Source organism: Simochromis diagramma, unplaced genomic scaffold (genome assembly GCF_900408965.1).
Source record: "Simochromis diagramma unplaced genomic scaffold, fSimDia1.1 OVJJ01000402.1, whole genome shotgun sequence".
Taxonomy (NCBI): domain Eukaryota; kingdom Metazoa; phylum Chordata; class Actinopteri; order Cichliformes; family Cichlidae; genus Simochromis; species Simochromis diagramma.
In genome coordinates this window covers 8,898,929-8,924,249 of record NW_024386972.1, presented here as the reverse complement: position 1 = coordinate 8,924,249, position 25,321 = coordinate 8,898,929, and the positions used below count along the sequence as shown (strand labels likewise).

The following is a 25,321-nucleotide window of genomic DNA, read 5'->3' as shown; positions in this document are numbered from 1 at the left end:
AACAAAAAAAAAAATAAAGGTACTGTTGAATTAAACTCAGCTCAAAACACCTGATCATCTCAGTCTTTGTTAATTTTAGTCCTTCTTACTACACACAAATTTGTCAACCCGACAAGCATCAGGAAGCTTTAACACGGGCGTGTTTTGGGAGTGGTTGGCTAAATGATATTAAAATGATGTGCATAGCAATAAATGTTCTAAACTTCTGAATGCCACCCATGTTATAATGGTATAAAACTAAAACTAAGACTGAAACTAATAAAAAACTAAACTGAAACGACCAAATCAGCTCTGGAAACTAACTGAAACTAAAGTGAACTGAAAATAAAAAATGGAATATACAGTAAAATAAACAAACAAACTAAGAAAAATATAAACCTATAAATAATAAATATATTTGAGAATGAGAATTGTACGAACACAACATACAATGCCATTATGTGGCTCGGTACATCCCCCAAAGAGCTTTTAGCTTTGCTGTGGACTCTCAATCTTGTTATGCAACATAAACCTGCAGTCAAGAGTGAAGTTTTCAGGTCAGTCAAGCTGATCTCATTTCCCTAATTTTCAAAGCTGATAAACTCCGCACAGCAGAGTCCTCGATATTTGCGTACGGTGTGGATTTTTATCACCTATCACAGTCTGTAAGGAAGAGATAAAAAGCTTCTTTCAAGAAATATGTAATAACTAGAAATGCTGTACCTCTCTTAAAAGAAAAGAAATATTTCCAAAAAGATTTGCAATGCTTAGGGTGTCGAACCTTTACATTTTTATAAGAAATGGTGGCTGCAATTGTTTGCAAATCTGATTTATTTAATCAATCAAAAGTAAAATGCAAGCACAAAATCTACAAAATTAAATGTCATTTGGTGTTTGGCTCTTAATTGTGACAGATCGATTTACAGTTTTCTAATTATTTGACGTAAAAATTCTGGATTAATCCTACTTGTTAAAAAAATGTTGCCAACCTCAACCAATTTGGTTTACTAGACATTAGGGCCTGAAGAAAAAAACAACCAAAATAAGAGTAGCATTGAAAACCAGGTGGCAAGAAAACAGTCACTAGAAACATGCATTTGCAGAGGTGATCTCCAGCTGGGTGAGGCAGAATGAAATGACATAAAATGCAAATAAATCAAAAATCCCATCATCCCACTCCATGTCAGAAACAGGGTGCTTTTTAATCTACTGACACTCATGCTTGAAAAAGTCACTGAATGCACATTTTTCAACATAGAACCTGCTATTAAGTTAAGGCCTCAATTAATCCCCTGTTAATAAAAATGGTTTGACCGTAAAAAAAAAAAAAAACACACTGCACATGTTTAACAGTTGTAAGTTGTTTTTGAGGAGGTTAAAGTAGAGCTCTCGAAGTGTTGCTCCTTAGTGATGAGGCTTTTTTAATGTGCTTTTTCTTACTCATTAACCTACATTTCTTATAATTATGCAAAAAGATGGACACTCATAGACATAGAGATTAATGTAAAGCATAGTTCATTAAAAAGTCTGACTATAGTGGCTTTTTTAAAGAGTAAAAAGTCACTACATTGTGTTCTCTTGGTTGTTTTCCATCTTCAGTTTTTAGTGTTGCTGTCAACCTCTCCACCAGCAGAGGGCTACAGTGCATCAATGCAATTTCACAGACAAGACAAAGTAGTAACTGACAAGTGATCGCACAGCCTACTTTTCCTTACAATAACTGTTTTATTCTAACAACATAGTTTTAAAATAACAAAATGATATAAATGTACATTTCAGAAGGAAAAAAGAAAAAAGTATGTACAAGCAACATTGTAGGTGATTGTAGGTTGTACCAGCAAAGCTCCCCATGTGTCTTTTCCTCCAGTAGAAATGTAAACAAAAAGAGGACACTGTCTTGTGAATATGACTGTCCCATGAGAGGACACTATAGCCGAGTGGTGCAGCGGTGTCTCAGTCTCACATAGGAGTTCGGATGGTCACATTACAGTCTCCTGACAGGAAAAACTGCCATGCTGTAGCAGCAGGATATGACAAGAGAGACCCCTTGTGGAGGAAACATTCATAATTTATGTACCTTCTCCAAAGATGACATTGGAACAGTGTCAAACTCAATGAAAATAGACATGTTATTGCCTATTGTTAAAAAAAAACAAGCTAGAAAACTGTAAAAGTGCATATGTTATTCATGTATATACAGTACTGTGCAGAATGTAAAGGGGCATCTGATCAGATATCAACATCATTTTGTGAGTCGAGAACTGCATGAAGAGAAAAAAATAAATCCACAAAACAGTCAAGGAAAGTCTTTAGGATGCTTGGGACAACCTACCTGTGCAAATTAAAATGAAAAAATAAAATAATAATAATAATAATACTGCATGACGAAGTACCAAAGAGGAGTGGTACCTTTCTCGAAATAAATTATATTCACAAAGAGTGATTTTATTTGATTTTTTTTCTGTGTTTACTGCACTTTAAATGAAGTTTATTGCTAAATTTAAAAAAATATGTTTATATGAAATTACTTTTAAAACTGCCTGCAAGTTTTACACAGTACCATATATTTAAAGTAAGACATCATAATTTCTATTAAGACTTAGACAAAAGCAAGAGAATTAACATCTTTATATGACTAGATCCACTGCAGGTTTTCTTGTAAATTTGTAAAAAGATCTGATTAACTACATTTTGGAAAGTGGCACATGTTTTTTTTTATTCAACCATTCAATGTGTGTGCCTTGCATCTTGTGATCTAACCTGAGACGAAACTTCCTTTTAATTCACAGCGAGTAAGTATGTGCTTAGCAGTTCTCTAATACAGCCACATTAACATAAAAACATCACATTGTAAGTTTACAGACAGCGTTCAAACCTGAATGCTGAAAGGGAAATCCAGCAATGAAATGGCCAAACATGGCTGATTTAGGTTTTGAGAACATCTGATATCTGAAGGGACCAAAAAATATAAATATAAACATGCATACAGTATGTAAGTGGGAAATAACCTTTGAAATCATTCAGTGGAGTGCAGTGAACTGCTCTTATTTGACTTGGAGGGACATAAATAGTGCAATATAAACTGGGCCTGCCTGAATGAGCCTGTTAGGAACAGATGCTAACTATATTAGCCACACCATGTGGGTTTAGTTAACCCCATTGTTAACTAATAAGTAGTTTCACAGAAAGAGAGGGACAATGAGATCCAGAGACTCTATTTTATAGCAATTTATTTACCTGTGTACAAAACAGAGTCCCCATAGAAAGTCATCTGGTATCTAATTAATAATAAAACACTAATATTAGTCTTTTATACTCTTTACCTTTTGATAACATGAATTATGATTTTTTTGTTTTATTTTGTATTTTCTTTGCTTCTTATATATTGAGATAATACTTGTTCCAGTATTATTAATTTGTCTTAGTTGAGTTTTAGTTTATGTTTCGTCTATGTCTCCTGATATGAGTCTTTTCCTGTCCCCTGTGAAGTCTGTCATTTGTAATGTCTTTGTGTTCACGTTGTCAAGCTTGTCTTGTCTTGTCTACGTTCTGTTGTTTCCTGTTTTATTTTGAAGGGTCTGGTGTTCCATGTTCAGTGTGTTTAGTTGTACTTTCCCCTGTTGCATTCAGATTCAATTGTGTCAGCTCATTATCCCCAGGTGTTTTCACTTCCCTCATTATCATTATCCTGTGTATTTAGGTCCTCTGTCGTTCTCTGTTCAGTGTCGGGTTATCTGTTTGTCTAGCATCATGGACTTCAAGTCACAGGATTATTTTCAAGCTTTGGTTTATGTTCATGTTTTTCATCATAGTTTTTGCAATCCATCTGTTCTGATTCACGTTCACATCCCCTGTGATGTGAACGTGAATCAGCTATTGTTAGCTTATCTCAATTTAGGTTTTGCCTTTGTTTTTCTTTCTGTTTTTTTTTTTTGTTTGTTTGTTTTCTTCCCACTAGAAATTTACCATAAAACAGATTCTAGTCCACAATAATGTTTCAGCCTACAGTAAAGTCTAGCATATTTTCATTGGATAAAAAAGGTTAAAATAAATATTAGATCTTGTATTTCTGTTAAACTGAAAGAAATCATATCTTACTGTTTCATTATTTTTGAATTGTGCATTAAATCACAATTTTCCTTGACCAATTTTGTTAATTTTTATGTTTCTATGAAGGAAACATTGAGGGGTGTACGACAAGGTATGTTCAGACTTAAACCAGAGATTTTAGTGTCACTAAAACCTCTTTTAACCCGGATAGGTTAGGTATAATTAGCTGTAAGTGTTGTGTTTTCAAAAGTTCTTTTAATGAAATATGATTCTGAGCTGAGAGAATATTATTTTAATACCAGCTGAGCCACAGACTATTATTAGCGTAATACCCCAGTCTAATTGCAACAGCGCAAACTCCAAGCTTCGCATTGCCACGAGAATTAGCACACGTTAATTTGATGATGCATGAAATGTATATGTACGATTTCATGTTTATTCCATCATTATCGTTCATCAATATCATGATGAAATATAGTTTGAAGTTTCAGACCTCCTATGTGTAACTGACGAGAATGGTAAAACACATATATTCACATGTGGATTTACAACATTAGCAGTTTTCTGGTGTGTTCTTCTCATCACATTTTTTATTTTTGTTTGATTTTGCCTCCTTTTCCTCCCTACTGATGCAAGGCAATTTGTTTATTTTGTGTAGAAGAAAGCATCAAATTTCCCTGAGCCTGAAACAGAAAACTGGGGTTAACAGAGAAAGTTGGTAACCACCACTTGTGAACCACCACCACCAACTGAACTCCCTAAAACTGAACCTGTAGGTTTTGTCAAGGCAGTTAACGCACACTTTTGCACACAAAAACCCTGTTATTTTGAACCTGCTTGGCAGTACACACTTCAGTTTCACTTTCAATACCCGAGAAAATTAAATGTAGCATGAAAAAAAAGAGGAATAGATTCTTAAGTTTAGGGATAAAAACTGCATTCGAAACATCAGTTAGACTCTTCTTTATCTAGAGTTAAAAAGCATATCAGCGACACTTATACATTAACAAGAACAGTTTCCATCACTGTTAAAAAAATAAAAATAAAAAAAAAAGAATAGAGGGAAGAGACAAATAATTATATTGTGCAGTTTACTATACAACTGACTCTCTCAGGTTTGCTTGTAGAGTCAAGAGGTGTTGGTTGGGGGCAGAATGCAATAAAACCTCATTAGTGACTTCTACAGGAACAACAACAATATTTTGCACGGGGGTTTCTGGACAGCACCGTGCCTCTCTGTAATGTGACAGTGCCTCAGGATTAGAGTGCTGTTGTCTTGCCAAAGTTTCTAAAGCTGCTTGCTCCATTTCCTCAGCAAGCTCTGCATTACTCCCATAGAGAACCCCTAACCTTCGTGCAATCAACCCTTTTTTTTCTGGTGGATCGTCACCTTCTTTCTTTCTCCCCATCTTCTTAGATCGATGCATAAAAGCTGCATGGCATAAGCAGCGCCTCAGAAGATGGCTGCGGTAAGCCCTCTGAATAACCACAGCGGCCCTCTGCTCTTCTTTGTGGCGCACCGTTGTGACAACTGGTGCAAAGGTGTCTTTGCTATCCTTAAATTTTTCCTCAGTGCTATTCCGTATTGCTTCCATCTCCACTGTGTTTCCCAAGATCAACTGAGTGACAGCCATCAACACATCCAAGTAGTGGATCTTATCTCCAGCAACCAAGGGGAGATCCATTTCAATCAGCTGGAACAGGTTGGGTTTGGCAACCTTCAGTGGCTCCTGCAAGGTATCACAAAAATCTGAGAGCTGGCTATACTCAATAAACTGAGTTCCATCAATGTCAAATTTCTCCCATGTCTCATTGAACATCTCAAAGTCGTCCTCACTGAGTGGATCGCTGCTTTCCTCCTGAGCCACATTGAAGTTCTCTAAGATGATCGCAATATACATGTTGACCACCACCAAGAATGAGATGATGATGTAACTGCAGAAGAACACCATGCCCATGCCAGGGCTTCCACAGTTGCCCTTTACATTCGTGCCAGGATGCTCAAAGTCTGGATCACAGTCTGGAGGCTCCCGGTTCAGCATTGGAAGTAGAAGTCCATCCCAGCCTCCAGATGTTGTAATCTGGAACAAGCAGATAATGCTTCCTCCAAATGTTTCAAAATTAAATATATCATCAAGCCCAGCCTCCTTTTTGACATAGGCAAAATTTGACATCCCAAATATAGAGAAGATGAACATATTGAGGAAGAGCAGGAGACCAATATTGAATAGAGCAGGTAGGGACATCATCAGGGCAAATAGAAGCGTCCGAATGCCCTTAGCTCCTTTAATAAGACGTAAAATCCTGCCTATCCTGGCCAGTCTGATCACCCTGAAAAGAGTTGGTGACACAAAGTACTTCTCAATTAGGTCTGAGAGCATTGTACCTGGAAGAAAACACACAGAAAAGCAACAATGTATCAATATATCTGCTGGACCAAATTAGCAATTCACAGCTGTACTTTTAATTCATTAATTACCCACCAGCTATTGACAAGATGACCACGACAAAATCAAAAATGTTCCATCCATTGGTGAAGTAGTACTGCCGCAGGGCAAAGACCTTCAACACACACTCTCCAGTGAAGACCACAATGAAAGCCACGTTTAACTTAAAGAGGAAATTCTCCTTCTCTGCACTTTGGTCATCTGTTTCCACCATCATGGACACCATATTGAGGCAAATGAGGACCATAATGAAGATGTCAAAGAATTGTTGACTGATGAAGTCAAACACTATGCCCTGGATTAGGTTCTGTAAAGGAGAGGAAGTAAATCGAGAGCAGTGAGGAACAGAAATACAAATCCAGGAAAGTCATTTGGCCTGTTAACACAAGTAGTGTGCAGAAAAGGTGAACATAGCCACGTTATGCATGCCGACGTGAAGCATCATTACTTCTGATGATGTCATTCATACATGCAAGTTTTCCAGTCTTGGACTGATCAACGTAAAGCATTGCTAATACAGAAAACTAAAATAATCATAATGCCTTACCGTTGGACGAGGAATTGGCTTCTGTGGCTTCTTGGAACCAAGTTTCTTCATGGCTTCATAGTACTTTTTCTGTTCATCAGTCATAAAGATGTCATCATCTCCAAAGTGCGGAAAAAGCAGAATTCAAACGTAATTATAGGAATTTAAATAATGTCACAAGTCTATGTGGTTTAAAGTTATAAAATTGTACACTTGAAAATAGGAAAGAAAACACTCAATGCTTTTGCACAGGCACTATTTCAGATGAACAAAGTCTTATACTTATCTTTTTCTTTTGCCGACTAAAGTTATCAATAATGACCCCAATGAAGAGGTTAAGTGTGAAGAAAGAGCCAAAGATAATGAATATGACAAAGTACATGTACATGTAGAGGTTGATTTCGTAGGATGGTTGCTCTTCCACCTAAGTAGAAAAAATACAGGTGAATAAATGCCTAATCATCATCATTTGCTCAGTTACAGGTTGAAAGATTTTCTTCATTTGATTCATCGGATATTTTATAATGTCGGGTTGCAATGCATACATGCTCTTCTAAGGAAATAATTGTAACTGGACTCATAGTCGCAATTTATTGCCCCAGATGAGGATTCCTTTATGCAGCTCACCAGAACTTCAAAGACACAAAATCATTACCTCTCTTGAGTCGACAGCAGCATACATGATGTCCATCCAACCTTTAAAAGTTGCCTGCAGTCAGTGAAAACATTTATTTAAAATATGTATCAGTAAATATGACTACTAATTTTCTTTAACTCACACAAAACACCTCACCACTTGAAGCAGGGACAGGTAGCCTTGCCCTACATTGTCATAGTTGACTTTCATGTTGACCCAGCGGGCCTCCTGTGTCGCTTCTTTGATGGCCATGCAGTCGCTCCGGTTATTGACTTCAGTGATGGGGAAAAGCTCCTCCGATGTGGTGTTGATACAGCGGTAGAACTTCCCAGCAAACAAATTAACTCCCATGATGCTGAAGATGAGCCAAAAAATCAGACACACCAGTAGCACATTGAAGATGGAGGGAATTGCTCCAACGAGAGCGTTTACCACCACCTGCCCCACAAGACAAGACTCTGTTTAGAACTTTGCAATAGATATTCAGATTTATTCAATAATTTATTCAGCTGTAAGACCTGAAGTACTGTGCAAAGGCACCCCACATTTCTCTATAATTTGTTAGCAAGATGGGAAATAGGTGGAGCAATTTATTGAAAGGTGCAAATATTCATGAGAGCACAGTATGTAAGTCACAAACAGAGTTTTTAGAACCCTAACAAGATTTCAAGTCAATATTTGGCATTGCCACCTATTTTCTAAATTGAAGTCTGAGCTTTCTTAGGCAAGTTTTATTCTGTTTCCTAAAAGGAGTCCTCTGGTCTAGTTTTCCAGGCTTCTTGACTTTTGTTTCGTTCTCTACCAAAATGATCCCAGACTGCATGTCATGTTTTATAGACTCAGCTAAAGAAAAGAGAACATTATGTGCTTTTGCAACAGGCTGCTAGAAACAAAGTGCTTAAAGATACAATTAAAATTGGTTCTTGGCTAAACTGTTATTTGCTGACACACAATCTGATCCTTTGAGTTGGATACCTCTTTTATACTTGAATGATTCATAGGTCAATCTTAGGTGACTTAACAAACAAATAAACAAAAATAAAAGGAAAGATAAGGTCAGGTACAAGAACCTGACCGAAAATGAGTGAAAAAGCAGCTAATGTCCAAATAAAAGCTTTGAAAGATCTTCAGAAACAAAGGAAAACTTGCTCAAAAACACTTTAAAATAACAAGAATGTCTGACTCCTTGGAAAGGAAAAAAGAAAAGAAAGAAATGAGTGGTGGTTCAAGACTTTTGCACAGGGCTACAACAATAATCTTACTCAAGTGAATGCATTGATTAGTTAGTCAACTGACTCTGGGAAACTCACCTCAGTCACCTCTGTTACAGCAGCTGTGGTTTAAGCATGCATTCAACAAACACAGTTGGACAAAGCCAGGCAAATTAGTACAAGAGTGCATCAAACATGACAGGTTTGCATCTTCTAAATCAGTGTTAACCATTCAAAATATTATAATGTTAACATTAAGTATTACAAATCCCATATGAAACAAGCATTAGCAGCCAATAACTTACCCTCATCCCTTCAAATCTTGATAGCGCGCGAAGAGGCCTTAGTGCTCTGAGGGTTCTGAGGGATTTGATTGGCCCAAGGTCAGAGTAGCCCATCCAGTTGGCAACTAAACTAATCAGGGAAATCTGTAGCAGAATCAAAACATTTCCCATTCAAGTGCTATCACAAAACCTTTCTGGCATAGGAGATGTATTATCACATACAGGCAAGCAGTGAAACTTACATCTACAATGAAAAAGTCTAGCCAACACCAGGCATTGGTGAAATAGGTCTTGAAGCCATATGCAACCCATTTAAGGAGCATCTCGATGACAAAAATGTAGGTGAAAATCTTGTCAGCATACTCCAGAATTATCTTGACCGTTCGGCGCTTTTCTATGTATATATCTTCAAAAGCCTGCCAAAAGAAAACATTATCTACCTAGATATGTGTCATGACAGGATCAGTGTCTTAACGCTATCATAAAAAGGTCATCGTTTCTAAATTTGTTGCTGTTATGACAACACTCACAAGAGCTCCACTGCTGAGGAGGATCATAAAGATTATGAAGGTTTCAAACCAATCATGCTCCACAATAGTGAAGCAGGTCTTGCGGAGGTTCCACCATTTTTTGCCTTTGTCTTGGGTGATGTCCACCGTCAGACATGGCCAGCGCCTCACACAGTCTGAGAAAAGTGGAAAGGTTTGCGATTACCTCATAATGTCAGATTACAGAATGGCTACTGAAAAAGACTTCTGTGTCTTTTTTGTTTTGTTTATTTAATAAAATTGTTGTTCATACTGTCAGTGAAGCACGCCTCTGGCTCCAGTGGCTCTGGCTCTTCTATTTCCGGTTCAGGCTCAGGTGGTCGATAGTCCGCTGTGCTGCATACTGAAGAATCCTCACCATTCCGAGCACCCATCAGCTAGACAATCACAGTTAAAGTTCAGATGCAAATGCATTATGCAATCACACAGATGAAAATACAGGGAGTGCAGAATTATTAGGCAAGTTGTATTTTTGAGGAATAATTTTATTATTGAACAACAACCATGTTCTCAATGAACCCAAAAAACTCATTAATATCAAAGCTGAATGTTTTTGGAAGTAGTTTTTAGTTTGTTTTTACTTTTAGCTATTTTAGGGGGATATCTGTGTGTGCAGGTGACTATTACTGTGCATAATTATTAGGCAACTTAACAAAAAACAAATATATACCCATTTCAATTATTTATTTTTACCAGTGACACCAATATAACATCTCCACATTCACAAATATACATTTCTGACATTCAAAAACAAAACAAAAACAAATCAGCGACCAATATAGCCACCTTTCTTTGCAAGGACACTCAAAAGCCTGCCATCCATGGATTCTGTCAGTGTTTTGATCTGTTCACCATCAACATTGCGTGCAGCAGCAACCACAGCCTCCCAGACACTGTTCAGAGAGGTGTACTGTTTTCCCTCCTTGTAAATCTCACATTTGATGATGGACCACAGGTTCTCAATGGGGTTCAGATCAGGTGAACAAGGTGGCCGTGTCATTAGTTTTTCTTCTTTTATACCCTTTCTTGCCAGCCACACTGTGGAGTACTTGGACGCGTGTGATGGAGCATTGTCCTGCATGAAAATCATGTTTTTCTTGAAGGATGCAGACTTCTTCCTGTACCACTGCTTGAAGAAGGTGTCTTCCAGAAACTGGCAGTAGGACTGGGAGTTGAGCTTGACTTCATCCTCAACCCGAAAAGGCCCCACAAGCTCATCTTTGATGATACCAGCCCAAACCAGTACTCCACCTCCACCTTGCTGGCGTCTGAGTCGGACTGGAGCTTTCTGCCCATTACCAATCCAGCCACGGGCCCATCCATCTGGCCCATCAAGACTCACTCTCATTTCATCAGTCCATAAAACCTTAGAAAAATCAGTCTTGAGATATTTCTTGGCCCAGTCTTGACGTTTCAGCTTGTGTGTCTTGTTCAGTGGTGGTCGTCTTTCAGCCTTTCTTACCTTGGCCATGTCTCTGAGTATTGCACACCTTGTGCTTTTGGGCACTCCAGTGATGTTGCAGCTCTGAAATATGGCCAAACTGGTGGCAAGTGGCATCTTGGCAGCTGCACGCTTAACTTATCTCAGTTCATGGGCAGTTATTTGGCGCCTTGGTTTTTCCACACGCTTCTTGCAACCCTGTTGACTATTTTGAATGAAACGCTTGATTGTTCAATGATCACGCTTCAGAAGCTTTGCAATTTTGAGACTGCTGCATCCCTCTGCAAGATATCTCACTATTTTTGACTTTTCTGAGCCTGTCAAGTCCTTCTTTTGACCCATTTTGCCAAAGGAAAGGACGTTGCCTAATAATTATGCACATCTGATATAGGGTGTTGATGTCATTAGACCACACCCCTTCTCATTACAGAGATGCACATCACCTAATATGCTTAATTGGTAGTAGGCTTTCGAGCCTATACAGCTTGGAGTAAGACAACATGCATGAAGAGGATGATGTGGACAAAATACTCATTTGCCTAATAATTCTGCACTCCCTGTACTGTTAACTCACTTTGATATTTCTTGGGATACTAATTTGATCTTTCACATTTTCCTGAAACAGCAGATGAACTGAAAACAAACTTTATTAAGTGTTCATAGGAGTTTGAGAAACATCCAGCACACAAGTTTATTGTCCCAAAAATACATTATGGGGATCCTGGGAGCACACACAAATCCCCTTGAGGTTACGTCAGGAACAACATCCGGCATTATTTATTTTGAGAATAATTATTTTCTTTTCTGCCTTATTTCCAACAGTTACAAAAAAATATATATTCTGATGATAGTTAAGATTTATTTTAATGTTTGGCAAATTTCCAAATACAAAGTTCCAATACATGTTTAAGCCATGTTGCCAGTTTGTTAACCAAAGTCGAATTTTACTTATGCTGGATATATATTTCCTGATTAATTGAATTTTAGCTGCAAATTTGAAAACAAAAAAGTCAAGTTGGACTCGTGAATGAATGAACGAATGAATTAACCAATACAATTTATCTTTGGTGGTCAAGAGCTGTTAAAATCTTATTTTGAGATGAATAATAGATCACAAGATGGCAATTATTTGAAATAAACTGTATAAGACTTTGGATAAGAAGTTTTCTTACGGTATTCTGCTGGCTATGTCCCTCATCTAAACTCTCAGAGTGATTATCATCATTGGAATCACTGGTTTCATCTTCATCATCCTCATCGTCCTCTCCCAGATTTTCAAAGTCTGACTCTCCCTGGGCAGTTGGCACACTAAGACTGAACTCTCCATCCACAATAAATCCAGAAGGCCGGCCTTCAACTAGGCAATCTGATATCCCATCTGCCAGTTTGAAAGTCTGACTGGTGTCCAAATGGTTCATTTCAATTCCTTCTGTTTTAGGGTCGACGTCATCAGCAGGGCCCTCGTCAGGCTCCTTGGGCTTTCTGCCAAGAGTCCGCAAGATAGTTTGAATGATGAACGCTTTAAACCAGTCGATGAACCGTGTGATCCTGCCGATGGCAATCTGGAGATTGTTCATCTCTCCGTCATCTTCTCCTGCAGAAAGGTTGTCTCCACTGAACGAGCTGAGCAGTAAGGCCAAAAAGAGGTTCAGCACCTGAGTTCAAAGAGTAATGAAGGTAATTATGAATACGTATCATACGTACAGCCCATATTTTACACATAGAATTAACAGCTTATTATTGTTCATTTTGTTTAGTGAAAATAAATATTTGACAGTCAAAGTGATGCCTAAAGAAGCAAGAATTAGGAATCATTACTCGACTGCAAAACAGTGATCAAGTTTATATCCAGTGATCAGTGAGTAAAACTGTACTAACTTTGCTGAACCAAACACAAAAGTTTGGAATAGCTCAAGCAGACATCATATACCATATTGTTCCTGTGACGTCACATCAGTAAATATTATGTTGTCTGCCTCTTGTCTCAGATGCAGCTATCTTTAGTTACTCAAACATGTTATTTGATTTCGCGGCTTCTATTTCCCAGGTTTAGCAGGAGATCATGGTTACATGGACTAGTGGGAATGCTCATCTCGCTTATTCCAGTGTCAGAGATGTCAATAAGAAAATAAAGCTGATGGACAGGATGAGCTGCACAAAAACCAAACGCGACAATGAACGATCGGAAATGGATTTGATGATCTTTGATGAGTGGAAAAAATAACTGTGGTAGAGGTTATAGTGTTTTTTCAGGGTCATGTTCCTAGTCTCCTGGAATATAATTCAGGTGATTTGTCAGCTAATTCCATTAGCTTTGTACATTTCCGGTAACCTGATGAAGTGAGACATTTCTTCCTTGTCTTAGAGGAACAGTGTGGCCTATAGGAAATGTACCTAGTCAATTTCTTGCTGCAAAATAGACTAAAATTTTAAAAAAAAATCTAAACATTTAAAACTCATTACTTTTGGTTTTATCTGAAGGCACAGCCAGCAGCTTGAGATGATGTTATATTATCATTTGTTTAATAAAAACTGTGCATAAAAGCTAGTGGTGATTTCATGCTCATTCAACCAGAGAAAATACTCTGCGTGATTCTCAGTTCAAAATAAGCCCCTCCCTCTGAGCCAAATTTATTCTAATTGGCTGCCCATCTCACACAGAATGATCATCCACCATTCTAACAGTAATATATGACATAAAATAAATAAAAACATACTAAGTCCCCTTTAAATCTTTTCTCCTCCATATGCTGTGGTGTTGATGGCTCAATATGATTACCTCTACATCAATTAGAGTTCAATCTGCTATCAAATGACTTCTCTTTTACACCCAGACGCACTGCCACCTGAGCTGTGCTCGCTCAGCTGTCCGCGTTTGTTCCATCAGTGGCAGCATGCTTACTTGAGCTGGATCTTAGCGCATACTCAAGGTCAAAACCACTGTTTGGTAGCTTAAGTCATTAGATTTAAATAGAAACCCCCTCCCATGAACCTTGTAAGTATATTATTTGCCTCATTATTAGAGAAAAAAAGTGTACAATCATGTGTTAAGTAAGCATGCTCAGGTTTAACAGTGGGTAAGTAAGAGTTTAAGATCCAAGAAGCCTCAACAATTTTGGCACAGCGCGCCTAACACAATACTTCAAACCTTGATGATGAGCCATTTCCTTTTCATTTCTATGAATAACCTGACAGGAAATGGATTTGGCTCTAGTCATTAAATATGATGCTGAAATGATGTCTGACAGTGATCGTTTGTATGGCCTTGTTTCGTGAGGCCAAGATAAAAAGGTCAGGGGGCAGTGTTTTCATGCTACAGACACTCAGAATTCTTCAGAAAGCATTACAAACCCTGAAGCCTCATCACGAAAATTGAGCCAGACTCTCAATCAGTTCAAAGGCTGTTCTGTTAAATTGTATATGTTGGACTGAAACAATCTCCTGGGAAATAAATGTCACTCTGACACATGTCATCCATCTAGATCCCCAGTTGGGCAATGAGTCCAATCAAACAACAAAAACTGCTCAGGAGCAGCTTGAGGAACATGAAAAATCTCAAAACACCCGTGAGAGGTGCCATAACAAGCCTGATGCATGGATACTATGCAACAACCCACAGAACACAGAGGATCTGAAGTCTCGAACCACAGGGGTGAGGAGATCAGGTGATCCTGCACTGATGGGTCAAAATTTTCTTGGCTGCACGACTGGGGCATGCACAGTATAAGAGAGGTTGTTTTAATCTTTTGGCTGATCAGCGTAAACAGTTTTTTCCTCCAGCTCCAACAAAAAAAGTTTCACAAGTTTTTCCTTAACATACTCAAATATTTACTTCACAAACTCCTAGATGGATCACTGAAATAACTAAGACCTTCTTTCTTCAATCTTCAGTCTGAAGATAGCATGCAGTTGTTGGACTCACCACTAGGTTTCCAATGACCATGACCAACATGAAGACAACTAAACACATCCCAGTTCCGGCAACCTCCATGCAGTCCCACATAGTCTCGATCCACTCCCCACACAGGATGCGAAACACGATAAGAAATGAGTGGAAGAAGTCGTTCATGTGCCAGCGCGGCAATTCACAGTCCAAGGAGATCTTGCACACGCAGTCGTTATAGTTCTTGCCAAAGAGCTGCATGCCCACGACGGCAAAAATGAAGACGATGATGGCCAGCACCAAAGTCAGGTTTCCTAAAGCCCCTACTGAGTTACCGATGATCTTGATGAGCATGTTGAGAGTGGGCCAGGACTTTGCCAGTTTGAAAACTCGAAGCTGTCACCAAACATGGGACAAAAATAAATAAAAACATTTAGTAATAGCAGAGCAGGTAATTCCACTGTGTTAAACTGATGCAAAGAAATTCAATCAGTGTGTCTCACCAGACGGAATGATCTGAGGACTGACAGACCCTGAACATTTGCCAGCCCCAACTCCACCAGACTGAGTGTAACAATGATGCTGTCGAATATGTTCCAGCCAACTTGAAAGTAGTAGTAGGGATCCATAGCAATAAGCTTGAAGACCATTTCTGCTGTGAAAATACCTGTAAAAACCTTTTAAAAAAAAGATATATGTTTTTTTCACCCCTTAAATCTGAGCAATGTCTTTAAAGTATTTTAAAATGTTAGGCAGCACATACCAGATTCCCCACTGACAGCATATAGTCAAACTCCGGGGTCATGGGGTAGTGCTCCATGGCCATGAAGAGGGTGTTGAGCACAATGCAGATAGTGATAGCCAGGTCAACAAAAGGGTCCATCACAACAAAGTATACCCACTTTTTAAAGACCACCCAGGGGGTACAGCAGTCCCACTTCAGGAAAAGGTCAGCAAATTTGTACCAGCCAGGTGGGCATGGCCTCTGAGCCTCCTCCAACTCTAGAGAAAGAGGCAGAAAACAAAAGGTAATATTAAACCTCACTTAAGCCTAAACTTTCAACCTAAAGTCCAAGTCTTGTTGCTTCAGGTTATAGCTGTGCTGAAATAGATCTAGTTTAACACCATGTTTGAAAGGAATCTCTGCTACACACAATATATTTAGCCTCATTATGATAAGCTCAAGACAACTCCACCGTATTGGCCTTGGATAAATTAATGAACAATGTTAACAACTGCTTGATAATCTTAGGAATTATTGCTCACACCAGAGCACCTAATGCCTAAGCCTTGTGTATTTCTTCTTCACCCCCAGTGGCACCCGACACTTTCAGATGCCAGATTTCTCCACGCAGTATAAAAAAATCCATTACCCCAAAATAGAGGTTATGTTGTTGTGTCCTCAGCTTACATTAATCAAAGCTAAACAACATATCCTAATTTTGTTAGTATGATATCAATATTGTGTGTGTTTGGTGCTGTACCTTCCATGGCAGCTGCAGTGAGCACAGTCAGAGCACTAGCAGTTCTCTCTGCCATGCATGGTTCATCCAGTTGAAGCATGCTGTGAACGGAGCCCAGTGACTTCTCTCTGCATTCATAATCCATGGCAGACTGTAAAATAGCATGGCATAGCATAGCGTCTTTATTTAAACGCACTTTATATCCAACAATGGTGACCAAAGTGCTACAAATATAGTTTGAGAATTTCTCAAAACACATAAGTCAAGGTATGTAATTGCAGATGGACAAGGCAAAGGTTTTTAAAAACACTCATACAGGCACCACTAACTATAACTTACCTCGTTCATGGTAGGCGCTCTGATCATCAGACGTGGAATAATTCTCCCATTGCAATCTTTGACAATTTCATCACGGTCAAGGCTCTGTTCATCATCTGCCAAATCAGACCCAGTGTGATGGCTGAGCGAGTTCTTGCTGGTTAGAGTCCCTTGGCTACCGAGCATCTTAGCCTGATTGGCAGAAGATAAGTCATTCAGTAAGATGCCTTTGTTATTGCATTGGACCGTTTATAAAACCTTTTAAAACATGGCTCGGCTGTAATTTTACAGTATAAAATATTACTTTATTATAATTTAGTACTGAATAGGTGACATTCCATGTCCCATCTGCTAGTCTTGGTAGCCAGGGATCGGTCCATCAGGGACACCGCTCCTGGCCACCACCCGGCTCACAATGCACCCGACCCCAACGGTGCCTCCTGCAGGAGGTGGTCCTGCAGAAAGATGGGTCTTCCTGCAGGATGGGTCAGGAAGATGGCCACCAGACGCTTGCCCTCGGGCAAACTCTCCGGACCTGGCTCCAGAGTGGGGCCCTGGTAACCCTATCCCGAGCAGGGTGAACTGTTCCCTAGGTGTTCTTCTCATAGGGGTATTCTGAATTGCTCTTTGTCTGGTCCCTCACCCAGGACCAATTTGCTATAAGAGACCCTACCAGGGGGCAGAAGCCCCTGGACAACATAGCCCCTGGGAGCCCTGGGACACAAAACTCCCTACACCATGATAAGGTAGCGATTCCCTACCCTCACCTATGGTCAACCAAAAAAAGAAATTGGAAAAGCTACACTACTGTGGGTAGTGACCTAAAGAACAAGATCGCGGATACAAGTGGCAGAAATGGGCTTCCTCCGAAGGGTGGATGGCCTCTCCCTTTGAGATAGGGTGAGAAGTTCAGGGAGGAGATCAGAGTAGAGCCGCTGCTCCTCCACATCGAAAGGAGCCAGCTGAGGTGGTTCGGGCATCTGACAAGGATGCCTACTGGGCCCTCCTGGTTGAGGAGTTCCAGGCATGTCCCACAGGGAGGAGGCCCTGGGGCAGACCCAGGAAACACTGGAGAGATTATATCTCTCGGCTGGCCTGGGAACGCCTTGGTGTTCCCCCGGACAAGCTGGAGGAGGTGGCTGGGGAGAGGGAGGTCTGGGCTTCTCTGCTTAGGCTGCTGCCCCCGCAACCCAGCCCCGGTTAAGCAGAAGAAGGTGGAAGGATGGATGGATAATACTGAATTAAAAAAAAGAAAACAAAGTTTTTACTATGAGCCATAGGATGGCAAAAACCAGTACTGGGATTTTGGCTAAAAGGCTTGAAGGTGAGACTAGTTTTGACCTGTAATAATACTCTAAACGTTTGAACACGTGGACAGCATGAGATGTTATTGTAAAGTAATATAAATTTGGCAATGAGTCAGGGATTGCTGGGGCACTAAATCCAAATAGTTGTGGTTAAAAGTGGTTGTTGTGGCACATATTTGTGTCTTATACACTTTGCATATTCAGTTTTATTTTGAATTTGATCCAGGCAAAGACCAATCTCTTCCAGTCATCCAGGAGGAATTTAGTGTTAATCAGTGCATTTTTCAGGAAGGAAAAAGCACCACGTCACAAGGCAAAGTAAATAATAGTTTGAATCTATGACCAAGAGTCTCCCTAGATCACATCCCTTGAAGAGCATCCGGTGCCAGAAAGAACTGCATATAAAGAAGGAGGTTCAACACTGTAAATACTGTCTCTGTGTATAAGTTTGATTTATTTGCCAATAATAGTGTTTGAAACTTGCATCAAAAATGCTTTTGATTGTTTTTGGAAAAAATAATAAATCAAGCAAATGGAACACAAATTTGTTTGCCATTTGTTTTAATCAGTTTTTGAACTAATTCTGATTCAGTGTAACAGGCCGGTGCAAGTTACCTGCTCTTGATTCTTGACTTGCTCTAGTAGTCGCTGGAACTCCTCCTCTTTTTCGATGGCCTCTTGCCGAGTTGCCTGATTCTGTTCGTCATAAGCCATGGCTACCACAGCCAGGATAAGATTGATGAGGTAGAAGGAGCCCAGAAAGATAACGACTACAAAGAACATCATGTATGTCCTACCAGCTGCCCTCATGATCTGTTTTAAGAACAGAAAAGAAGCTACGAGGACTAAGGACAAATTTCTTCACAATACATTTTTAAAATTAAAGCATAAACTGTAACGAAGCAAATGAAAGAAGAGCCAACCAGCTGGAAAAGGTTCTCCCAGTAGTCCTGGGTCATGAGCCTGAAGAGGGCAAGGAAGGCCCAGCCAAAAGAATCAAAGCTGGTGTAGCCAAAGTTTGGGTTCCTCCCAGCCTTCATGCATGTGTATCCTTCGGGGCACTTCCTGTCAGCAGAGAAGAAAAGTTATCCAACTACATCTGGACTCCCAGCCTCCAAATCACACTTGCAACCTTTCTAAAACTTCAGTTAAGGCTCATGTCTGGACTGAAACTCCAGTACCCCAAATAAAAGACAAAATTAGCACTGTAGCATCTTTGTGGTGATACGCACCCAGCATCGGAGCTGTTTCCACAAATCAGAGCATCTTGGCTGCCTTCCAGAAAGTAGTGATTCTCTATAATCAACCAAAAAAAGAAATTGGAAAAGCTACACCTTTACACCACTGTGGACAATATTGATTTAAAATTACAGATGAAAAACTTAGAGATTAGATGAAAAATACCTGAGTTTTCAATATATTCAGTGAAATTGAAGGTGCTGTTGGTATATGTATCATTTAAGCCAATGGTGTTGTCGAAGTCCACTGTGTTATTGAATGAAGAGGTGCCGTTAAAGATTTCAAACATGGTGTCATTTGTTTGGATGGGCCATCGCACACATTTCTGTCGCAGGTTTCCCATAAAAAGCTGAAGACCAACGAGTGCAAAAACCGCAAGGGCGAAGACTGTCAGAATCATCACGTCCCCCATTTTCTTCACTGACTGGATCAAAGCAGCCACAATTGTTTTCAAACCTGACAAAACACAATTGATACATGAGTGGTCTATATTTGGAAGTCTCAAAAACCAGTAAAAATAATGTGTACTGAGTGCAGTTAAACTATTAGTGTTATATTAAAACAGAAAGCATACCAGGAATCACAGTAATTGTTTTAAGGGCTCGAAGCACACGAAATGTCCTCAGAGCAGACACATTGCCGAGGTCAACGAATTCAGTGACGTAACTGGGAAAAGGCACAAACATATCAAGGAAATGGTTTCCGTGCCACCCGATGTAAGCAGAGGTCTCATCATAAAACATAAAAATAAAACAAAAACATTGGCAGCAGCCAGCGGTACTCTGTGTTTGTGTGTTTCCGATTTTTAATAGATACACCTGTGGTAATTTGAAAATCCTAGGTGACTTCCTTCTTGAATTATCACATTCACAAACTTGGGTGTCTATGTTGCCCACCCTCCCGGCAAGGTGACGACAATACCCCATCAGAATTTTACAGCCGAGGTGTAAAAAGGGAACCACACTAGCAGCTAATAAGACAGGAACACTGTTCTGATGTAATGAAGCAAATGGAGAAACATTTGGTTTTAGTCAATCTTTTACTAAAACCAAATGTCTTTGTTGGATAACCTTCAGTGGTTATATTGCACCAGCAAAAAGGGTGGAGTTTCTACTGTCATTTAAGTACTAACAACTATTTACCAAATGCATCTACATAGTTTAAATAAACACACAAGCAGATACTTACGCCATGCTGATCACCATGAAATCCAGCCAATTCCATGGATCTCGAAGGAATGTAAAAGATCCAACACAGAAACCTCGAGACAACACTTTAACTGTTGCCTCAAAGGTATAAATACCAGTAAAAACATACCTAGAAAGAAATTAATCAGAATTAATTATCCAAAATACTGTGTGAGGTGTGACGTGTGAATAATCAGTGATGAGCTACTTACTCAACAGTTTTACTCCATGCTGGTGGGTTGCTCATTGTCATGAACACGCAATTCGATAGAATTGTAATCATGATGAACATGCTAAATAATTTAAGTCAGGATTAAGGAAGCGTACAAGAATACTGTCATACCATTCAAACTAAAATACACTCAATAAATCAAAAGGATATGAATGTATGAGAATTTTGATGGCTCCTCTCCTAACCAAACTAAAGGGGCTCAGAATGTAGCACGCCGGTTCTGCGTTGAACCTGAAGATCGTGTTTCCTTTGGTGATCACAATGAATGTCTGAAAAACACAAAATTATCTATGAAGTTTGTAATTTTTTGCACAAAAAACAACATTTCAATTAATTCTCTAAGAGACCCTGCATGGAGCTGCAATGACACATTTTAAGATACAGTCGAGTTTATTAGAGCCTGAGTGTGCAATGTGTTTGTGTGCTTCAGCAGAGCTTTTTCTTCCATGTGTGCTCATACTGACTTTCTGTGTTTCATAGAAGGGGTCTATGTCCTCCAGGGGTGTGTTGAGCAGCTCTGGTGGAGGGTCCCCAAAGATCATGGGCAGACCCTTGCCTGCCTCCAGATCAGCATTCGGGGTTGCTGGTTCTTCCTCGTCATCAGCCTTTACTTCTGCTGCCTTCTTCCTTTCCTCCTCGAGCCTCTTGATCTTCGCCAGTGATTCCCGAGTAAAGGGGCGAAACGCATCGGTGCCTGGGGGAGGAAGCAGCAGCACCATCTTTGCATTGCGAAGGGATACCGCCTTGCCGGGGTTTCCCTAGAAGGAGCTGGTGGGAGGACAGTGAATGAACAGAGAGAATATAAAACAACCATAGTTTTTTAAATAGGTCCAGGTGTCACATGCAGATAGGACATACAAAAACCTTCAAGACAAAGCAAATCAAAACATGAGCTTTACAAATTTACATAACCCGTATAACATTGCCTTTTCTAACTAACAATATGCATCAGATGCCCAGGTGAACTCTTGTTTGTCTTGACTGTTGTGCATCTTGGGTTCTTGGGTCTGACTTCTTGTCCTCCTTGGCTGCTCTGTGCAGCTTGTGCAGTGCTATTTTAAGTGTCACTGAGCAGAGAGCCACTTTAAGGATGCTTCTAAAACTCATTCAGGTGGAACTTAAAAAGCAGTTTTGAATGGTTGCAATCAGCTCAAGCAGCCTCATCAGATCCACAATGTGATGCAGATGTAAACAATAACTAAAGGTTAAAGGTTGACTGAAACCTCAGTGTGTAGTTTAACAGTCTTGTGATTTATAAAACTGCTTCTCTGCCTGCTACTTTACAAACATGTTATACATGTTATACATGTAATAACCTTAAAAAAAAAGATTTATGAACACTTGTTGCAACTTTACGATAACCTTCAAAATGATGGTTTACAAACCAATTATGGACCAAATACACCAGTAAACATTAGGAGTTGTTGTACATTTGCTGATACACTCAGTGCCAAATGTAACTCAAATAACTCATTATAACCAAGGCATGCAGAACACCACCTCCAAACACATAGCATATCAAACCTTCAAGCAGATGGGCTACAGTGGTGGCACTCCTGTCAGCTAAGAACAGAAAACTTAAGGCTATAATTTACACAAAAAAAAACTGCATAATAAAAGACTGGAAATATGCTGCCTGGTCTAAGCATTCTTGATTTGTGCTGCAATGGACATGAAAGCATGGATCCATCCTGGCTTGTATCAATGATTCAGGCTGGTGGTGGTGGTGGTGGTGTAATAGTGTGGGAGATATTTTCTTGGTCCACTTTGGGCCCTTCAATGGCAGGAAAGCATTGTTTAAAGTATTGTTGCCGTCTAAGTCCAATCTTTTACAGCAACAGTAAATGGATGGACTGGTACTTATATAGCAGCTTTCTTCTCAGAATAAGACCTCAAGGAGTTTTGTATTACGTGCCTCATTCACCCATTAGTACACAGTGCTTTTATCTACACCTAAGCACTTTTACCTAACATTCACTCACTCACAAGCCAATGGATGCAACTCAGGGATCAGAGGGGATCAATCCACCAACCTTCTAATTGGTAGATAAACCACTCTTCCACCTGAGCCCTAGCCACAGTTGCCCCAGCTGTTTGCCCACCCTCTGATGCCTACTTACAGCAGGAGAGTGTGCCATGTCAAAGAGCTCAAATCATTTCAAACTAGTTTCTTGAACATGACAATGAGTTCTAAAAAGCGTCCTCAGTCTCTAGATCTCAATCCAACAGAGCACCTTTGGGATATGGTGAAACAGGAGATTCATTCATGCATGAGCAGCCAACAAATCTGCAACAACTGTGTGATGTGGTTGCCTCAATTTGGACCACAATCACTGAGAAAGGTTTTCAGCATGCCTTTGGATCCATGGCATAAAGAACTGAGGTGGTTCTGAAGGCAAAAAGGGGGTTCAACCCAGAACTAGCAAAGGTATATCTAGGCTGTGTACATTTTACTGACAAAGATAGGAAATGGCTGGACCTTTGCAAAAGCACATAAACCTATGATGATCTGAAGCCAAATGTAAACACACCCTGCATTTGTCTACATATGTCCTAAATACAAAGAATTAATTATAGGTCTTAGTTGCTCTAATGTGTGTCCAAACACCTCACCATCTCTCATTTCTGCCTTCTACCTTCTGCTTTACATCTTCAGCCCAGCACTGCCCCCTCACCTCACCCTCCTCGCCCACCACTGCAACACAAGCAGTTAAAAGTGACCATATGGTAGCAAAATGATTAGACAGACTTAGGACAGGGTCCTGGACTTTCCCACCACTCTAAAGACACCGTGACATTAGTTGTCTACATCGGATTACTTATTACCTTAGCAGGCGCTTCATATCAGGTCCAAGCAGCATTTTCTTACATCCTTTGATGTGTTTAGCAGCCAGAGGAGATCACTTTTGTCTGCAGGAGCTAAAGTTAGCTCCCACTGTGCTGGACATGATCATTTATTAAATGAAATATATGTCTCTATATGACTAATGAATAAGATGAATAACATCAGCATCCTACAGAATAAATAAACATTTCCCCTTAGGAATTTGCCCAAGAACAACAATATTAATATACAGTTATATGATAATTTCAAGGAGGAAAACAAAGCATAACTGGAGCCTTAAACTGAAAAGAATAATTAATACAATCTAAGAAACACACTGTCTACAAGTCAAGTACCAAAAGTTTGGATTTTCTTAAATAAGGCTGCACAAGAAGGAATTACATAACACCAAATCACCAAAACAGGCAAAGAAGACTGTACAAAGAAAAAGGTTCTTGAGTTCACATACATAAGTCAACATGATGGCATAAACAGACTGATGCACTGATCAAAGACGTGAACGTGCAGTCATACTTGCTCGAACCACTTCACTCGAACATAAAATTCTGCATTCACACACATGTGAAGACACGCACACGCTCGCACAGATACGGTGGCTGCCCAGCTGCTACAGGCAATCAAGACGGAGCGTCGTGTTACAGAAGCCCGATGACTCTGCTCATTCCTTCCTGGCTGAGTCTTTGCCCTGCGCCTTACATCCCTCCGATAAACAGGACAGCATGCCAACTTATCTTACCACGCTTCTTCTCTTTACCTTCTATTAAACCCAAGGCCCCCAAATATACAGTAAGCTTCCACGTCTGCACCCTTACCAAACCCACCCACTATCCCGCCACATGGCATTTGAGACTCTCGTTCTTTCATTCAGTCATTACCATCTTTACCCTATCACTCATCAAACTCATTACCCTATCACCATCTTTGCTCCTAATCACAACAAAACACAAACCAGACTAACTCTGTGGTCCCCTGAAATAATACCAATAAATTGGTCTGCATGTCCTTTATTTATGACCATTCACCTATGAAACCAGGCTATTTCAGTTGGTCAGATCTGCACCTACCCAGTAATCCCTTCACACCCCATTCTTAGCGCCAGTTTCCTCTCTCATCATCCCGTTTCAAAACCCCCATTTTGGACCCCGAGGGCCTCGCTGCTCGCAACCCTAAAATACACATCGTGAGATTGGATGTGTTTCTACGTGGCTTATGGGGAAAATTTCCTGATGGAGTTACATCACTCCATAACTGCTGAAGCCAGCAAATGTCCTTTAAAGAAAAAAAAAAGAGCTAGGTCCTTCAGTATCAAAAAAAAAGTCTTCATGAGTTGGTTGTTCCCTCATAAGTTAGGTAAGTAATAAGTTTCGTCATCATTTTTTTAAACTGCAAATATCAGTGTGTGTTTCCCCACAGGAAAGAGCCAGAACTGAAAGAGCCTGCGATATTCTGAATCAGCCAAAGGAGATTCTTGATATCTTACTCCTCAATAAACCATTTACAAACCGTAAATAAAATCCTGTCTAATTTTGAGTTTAAGCACCAAGAAAGCATTTGGTTCACTGTTTTAAATAATCAGGTCCTGTACTTAAGTAAAAGTAATAATCTAAAATCACTTAGTTTTCAGTAGGTCTTTAACATCAAAGTTGCTGCAGTAAAATAAGCCCCAGAACGAGGAGCCGTCTTGATAACTGTCCAAATGTTTTAATTGGTGGTTACTAATAGAA

The 25,321-nt window shown here is 39.7% G+C and overlaps 1 protein-coding gene across 1 annotated transcript in view; it reads right to left on the bottom strand.

The window, feature by feature from the left end:
• Positions 1-823: 823 nt before the first annotated feature.
• Positions 824-25,321, bottom strand: part of LOC120738115 (sodium channel protein type 4 subunit alpha A-like) — a 31,445-nt gene continuing 6,947 nt past the window's right edge. Inside the window, exons 2-26 of the mRNA XM_040039177.1 lie at positions 21,217-21,520; positions 20,984-21,021; positions 20,733-20,813; positions 20,522-20,650; positions 19,908-19,999; positions 19,499-19,789; positions 19,327-19,390; positions 19,018-19,159; positions 18,710-18,907; positions 16,809-16,979; positions 16,491-16,620; positions 15,770-16,008; positions 15,510-15,683; positions 15,046-15,402; positions 12,296-12,778; positions 9,936-10,059; positions 9,665-9,819; positions 9,377-9,550; positions 9,156-9,278; positions 7,796-8,077; positions 7,658-7,711; positions 7,285-7,426; positions 7,024-7,121; positions 6,513-6,783; positions 824-6,415 (exon numbers count right to left, since the gene is read on the bottom strand). Coding sequence (XP_039895111.1) covers positions 5,124-6,415; positions 6,513-6,783; positions 7,024-7,121; positions 7,285-7,426; positions 7,658-7,711; positions 7,796-8,077; positions 9,156-9,278; positions 9,377-9,550; positions 9,665-9,819; positions 9,936-10,059; positions 12,296-12,778; positions 15,046-15,402; positions 15,510-15,683; positions 15,770-16,008; positions 16,491-16,620; positions 16,809-16,979; positions 18,710-18,907; positions 19,018-19,159; positions 19,327-19,390; positions 19,499-19,789; positions 19,908-19,999; positions 20,522-20,650; positions 20,733-20,813; positions 20,984-21,021; positions 21,217-21,471 — 5,559 coding nt within the window. The 5' untranslated portion in view covers positions 21,472-21,520 and the 3' untranslated portion in view covers positions 824-5,123. The remainder of the gene's footprint in view (positions 6,416-6,512; positions 6,784-7,023; positions 7,122-7,284; positions 7,427-7,657; positions 7,712-7,795; positions 8,078-9,155; positions 9,279-9,376; positions 9,551-9,664; positions 9,820-9,935; positions 10,060-12,295; positions 12,779-15,045; positions 15,403-15,509; positions 15,684-15,769; positions 16,009-16,490; positions 16,621-16,808; positions 16,980-18,709; positions 18,908-19,017; positions 19,160-19,326; positions 19,391-19,498; positions 19,790-19,907; positions 20,000-20,521; positions 20,651-20,732; positions 20,814-20,983; positions 21,022-21,216; positions 21,521-25,321) is intronic.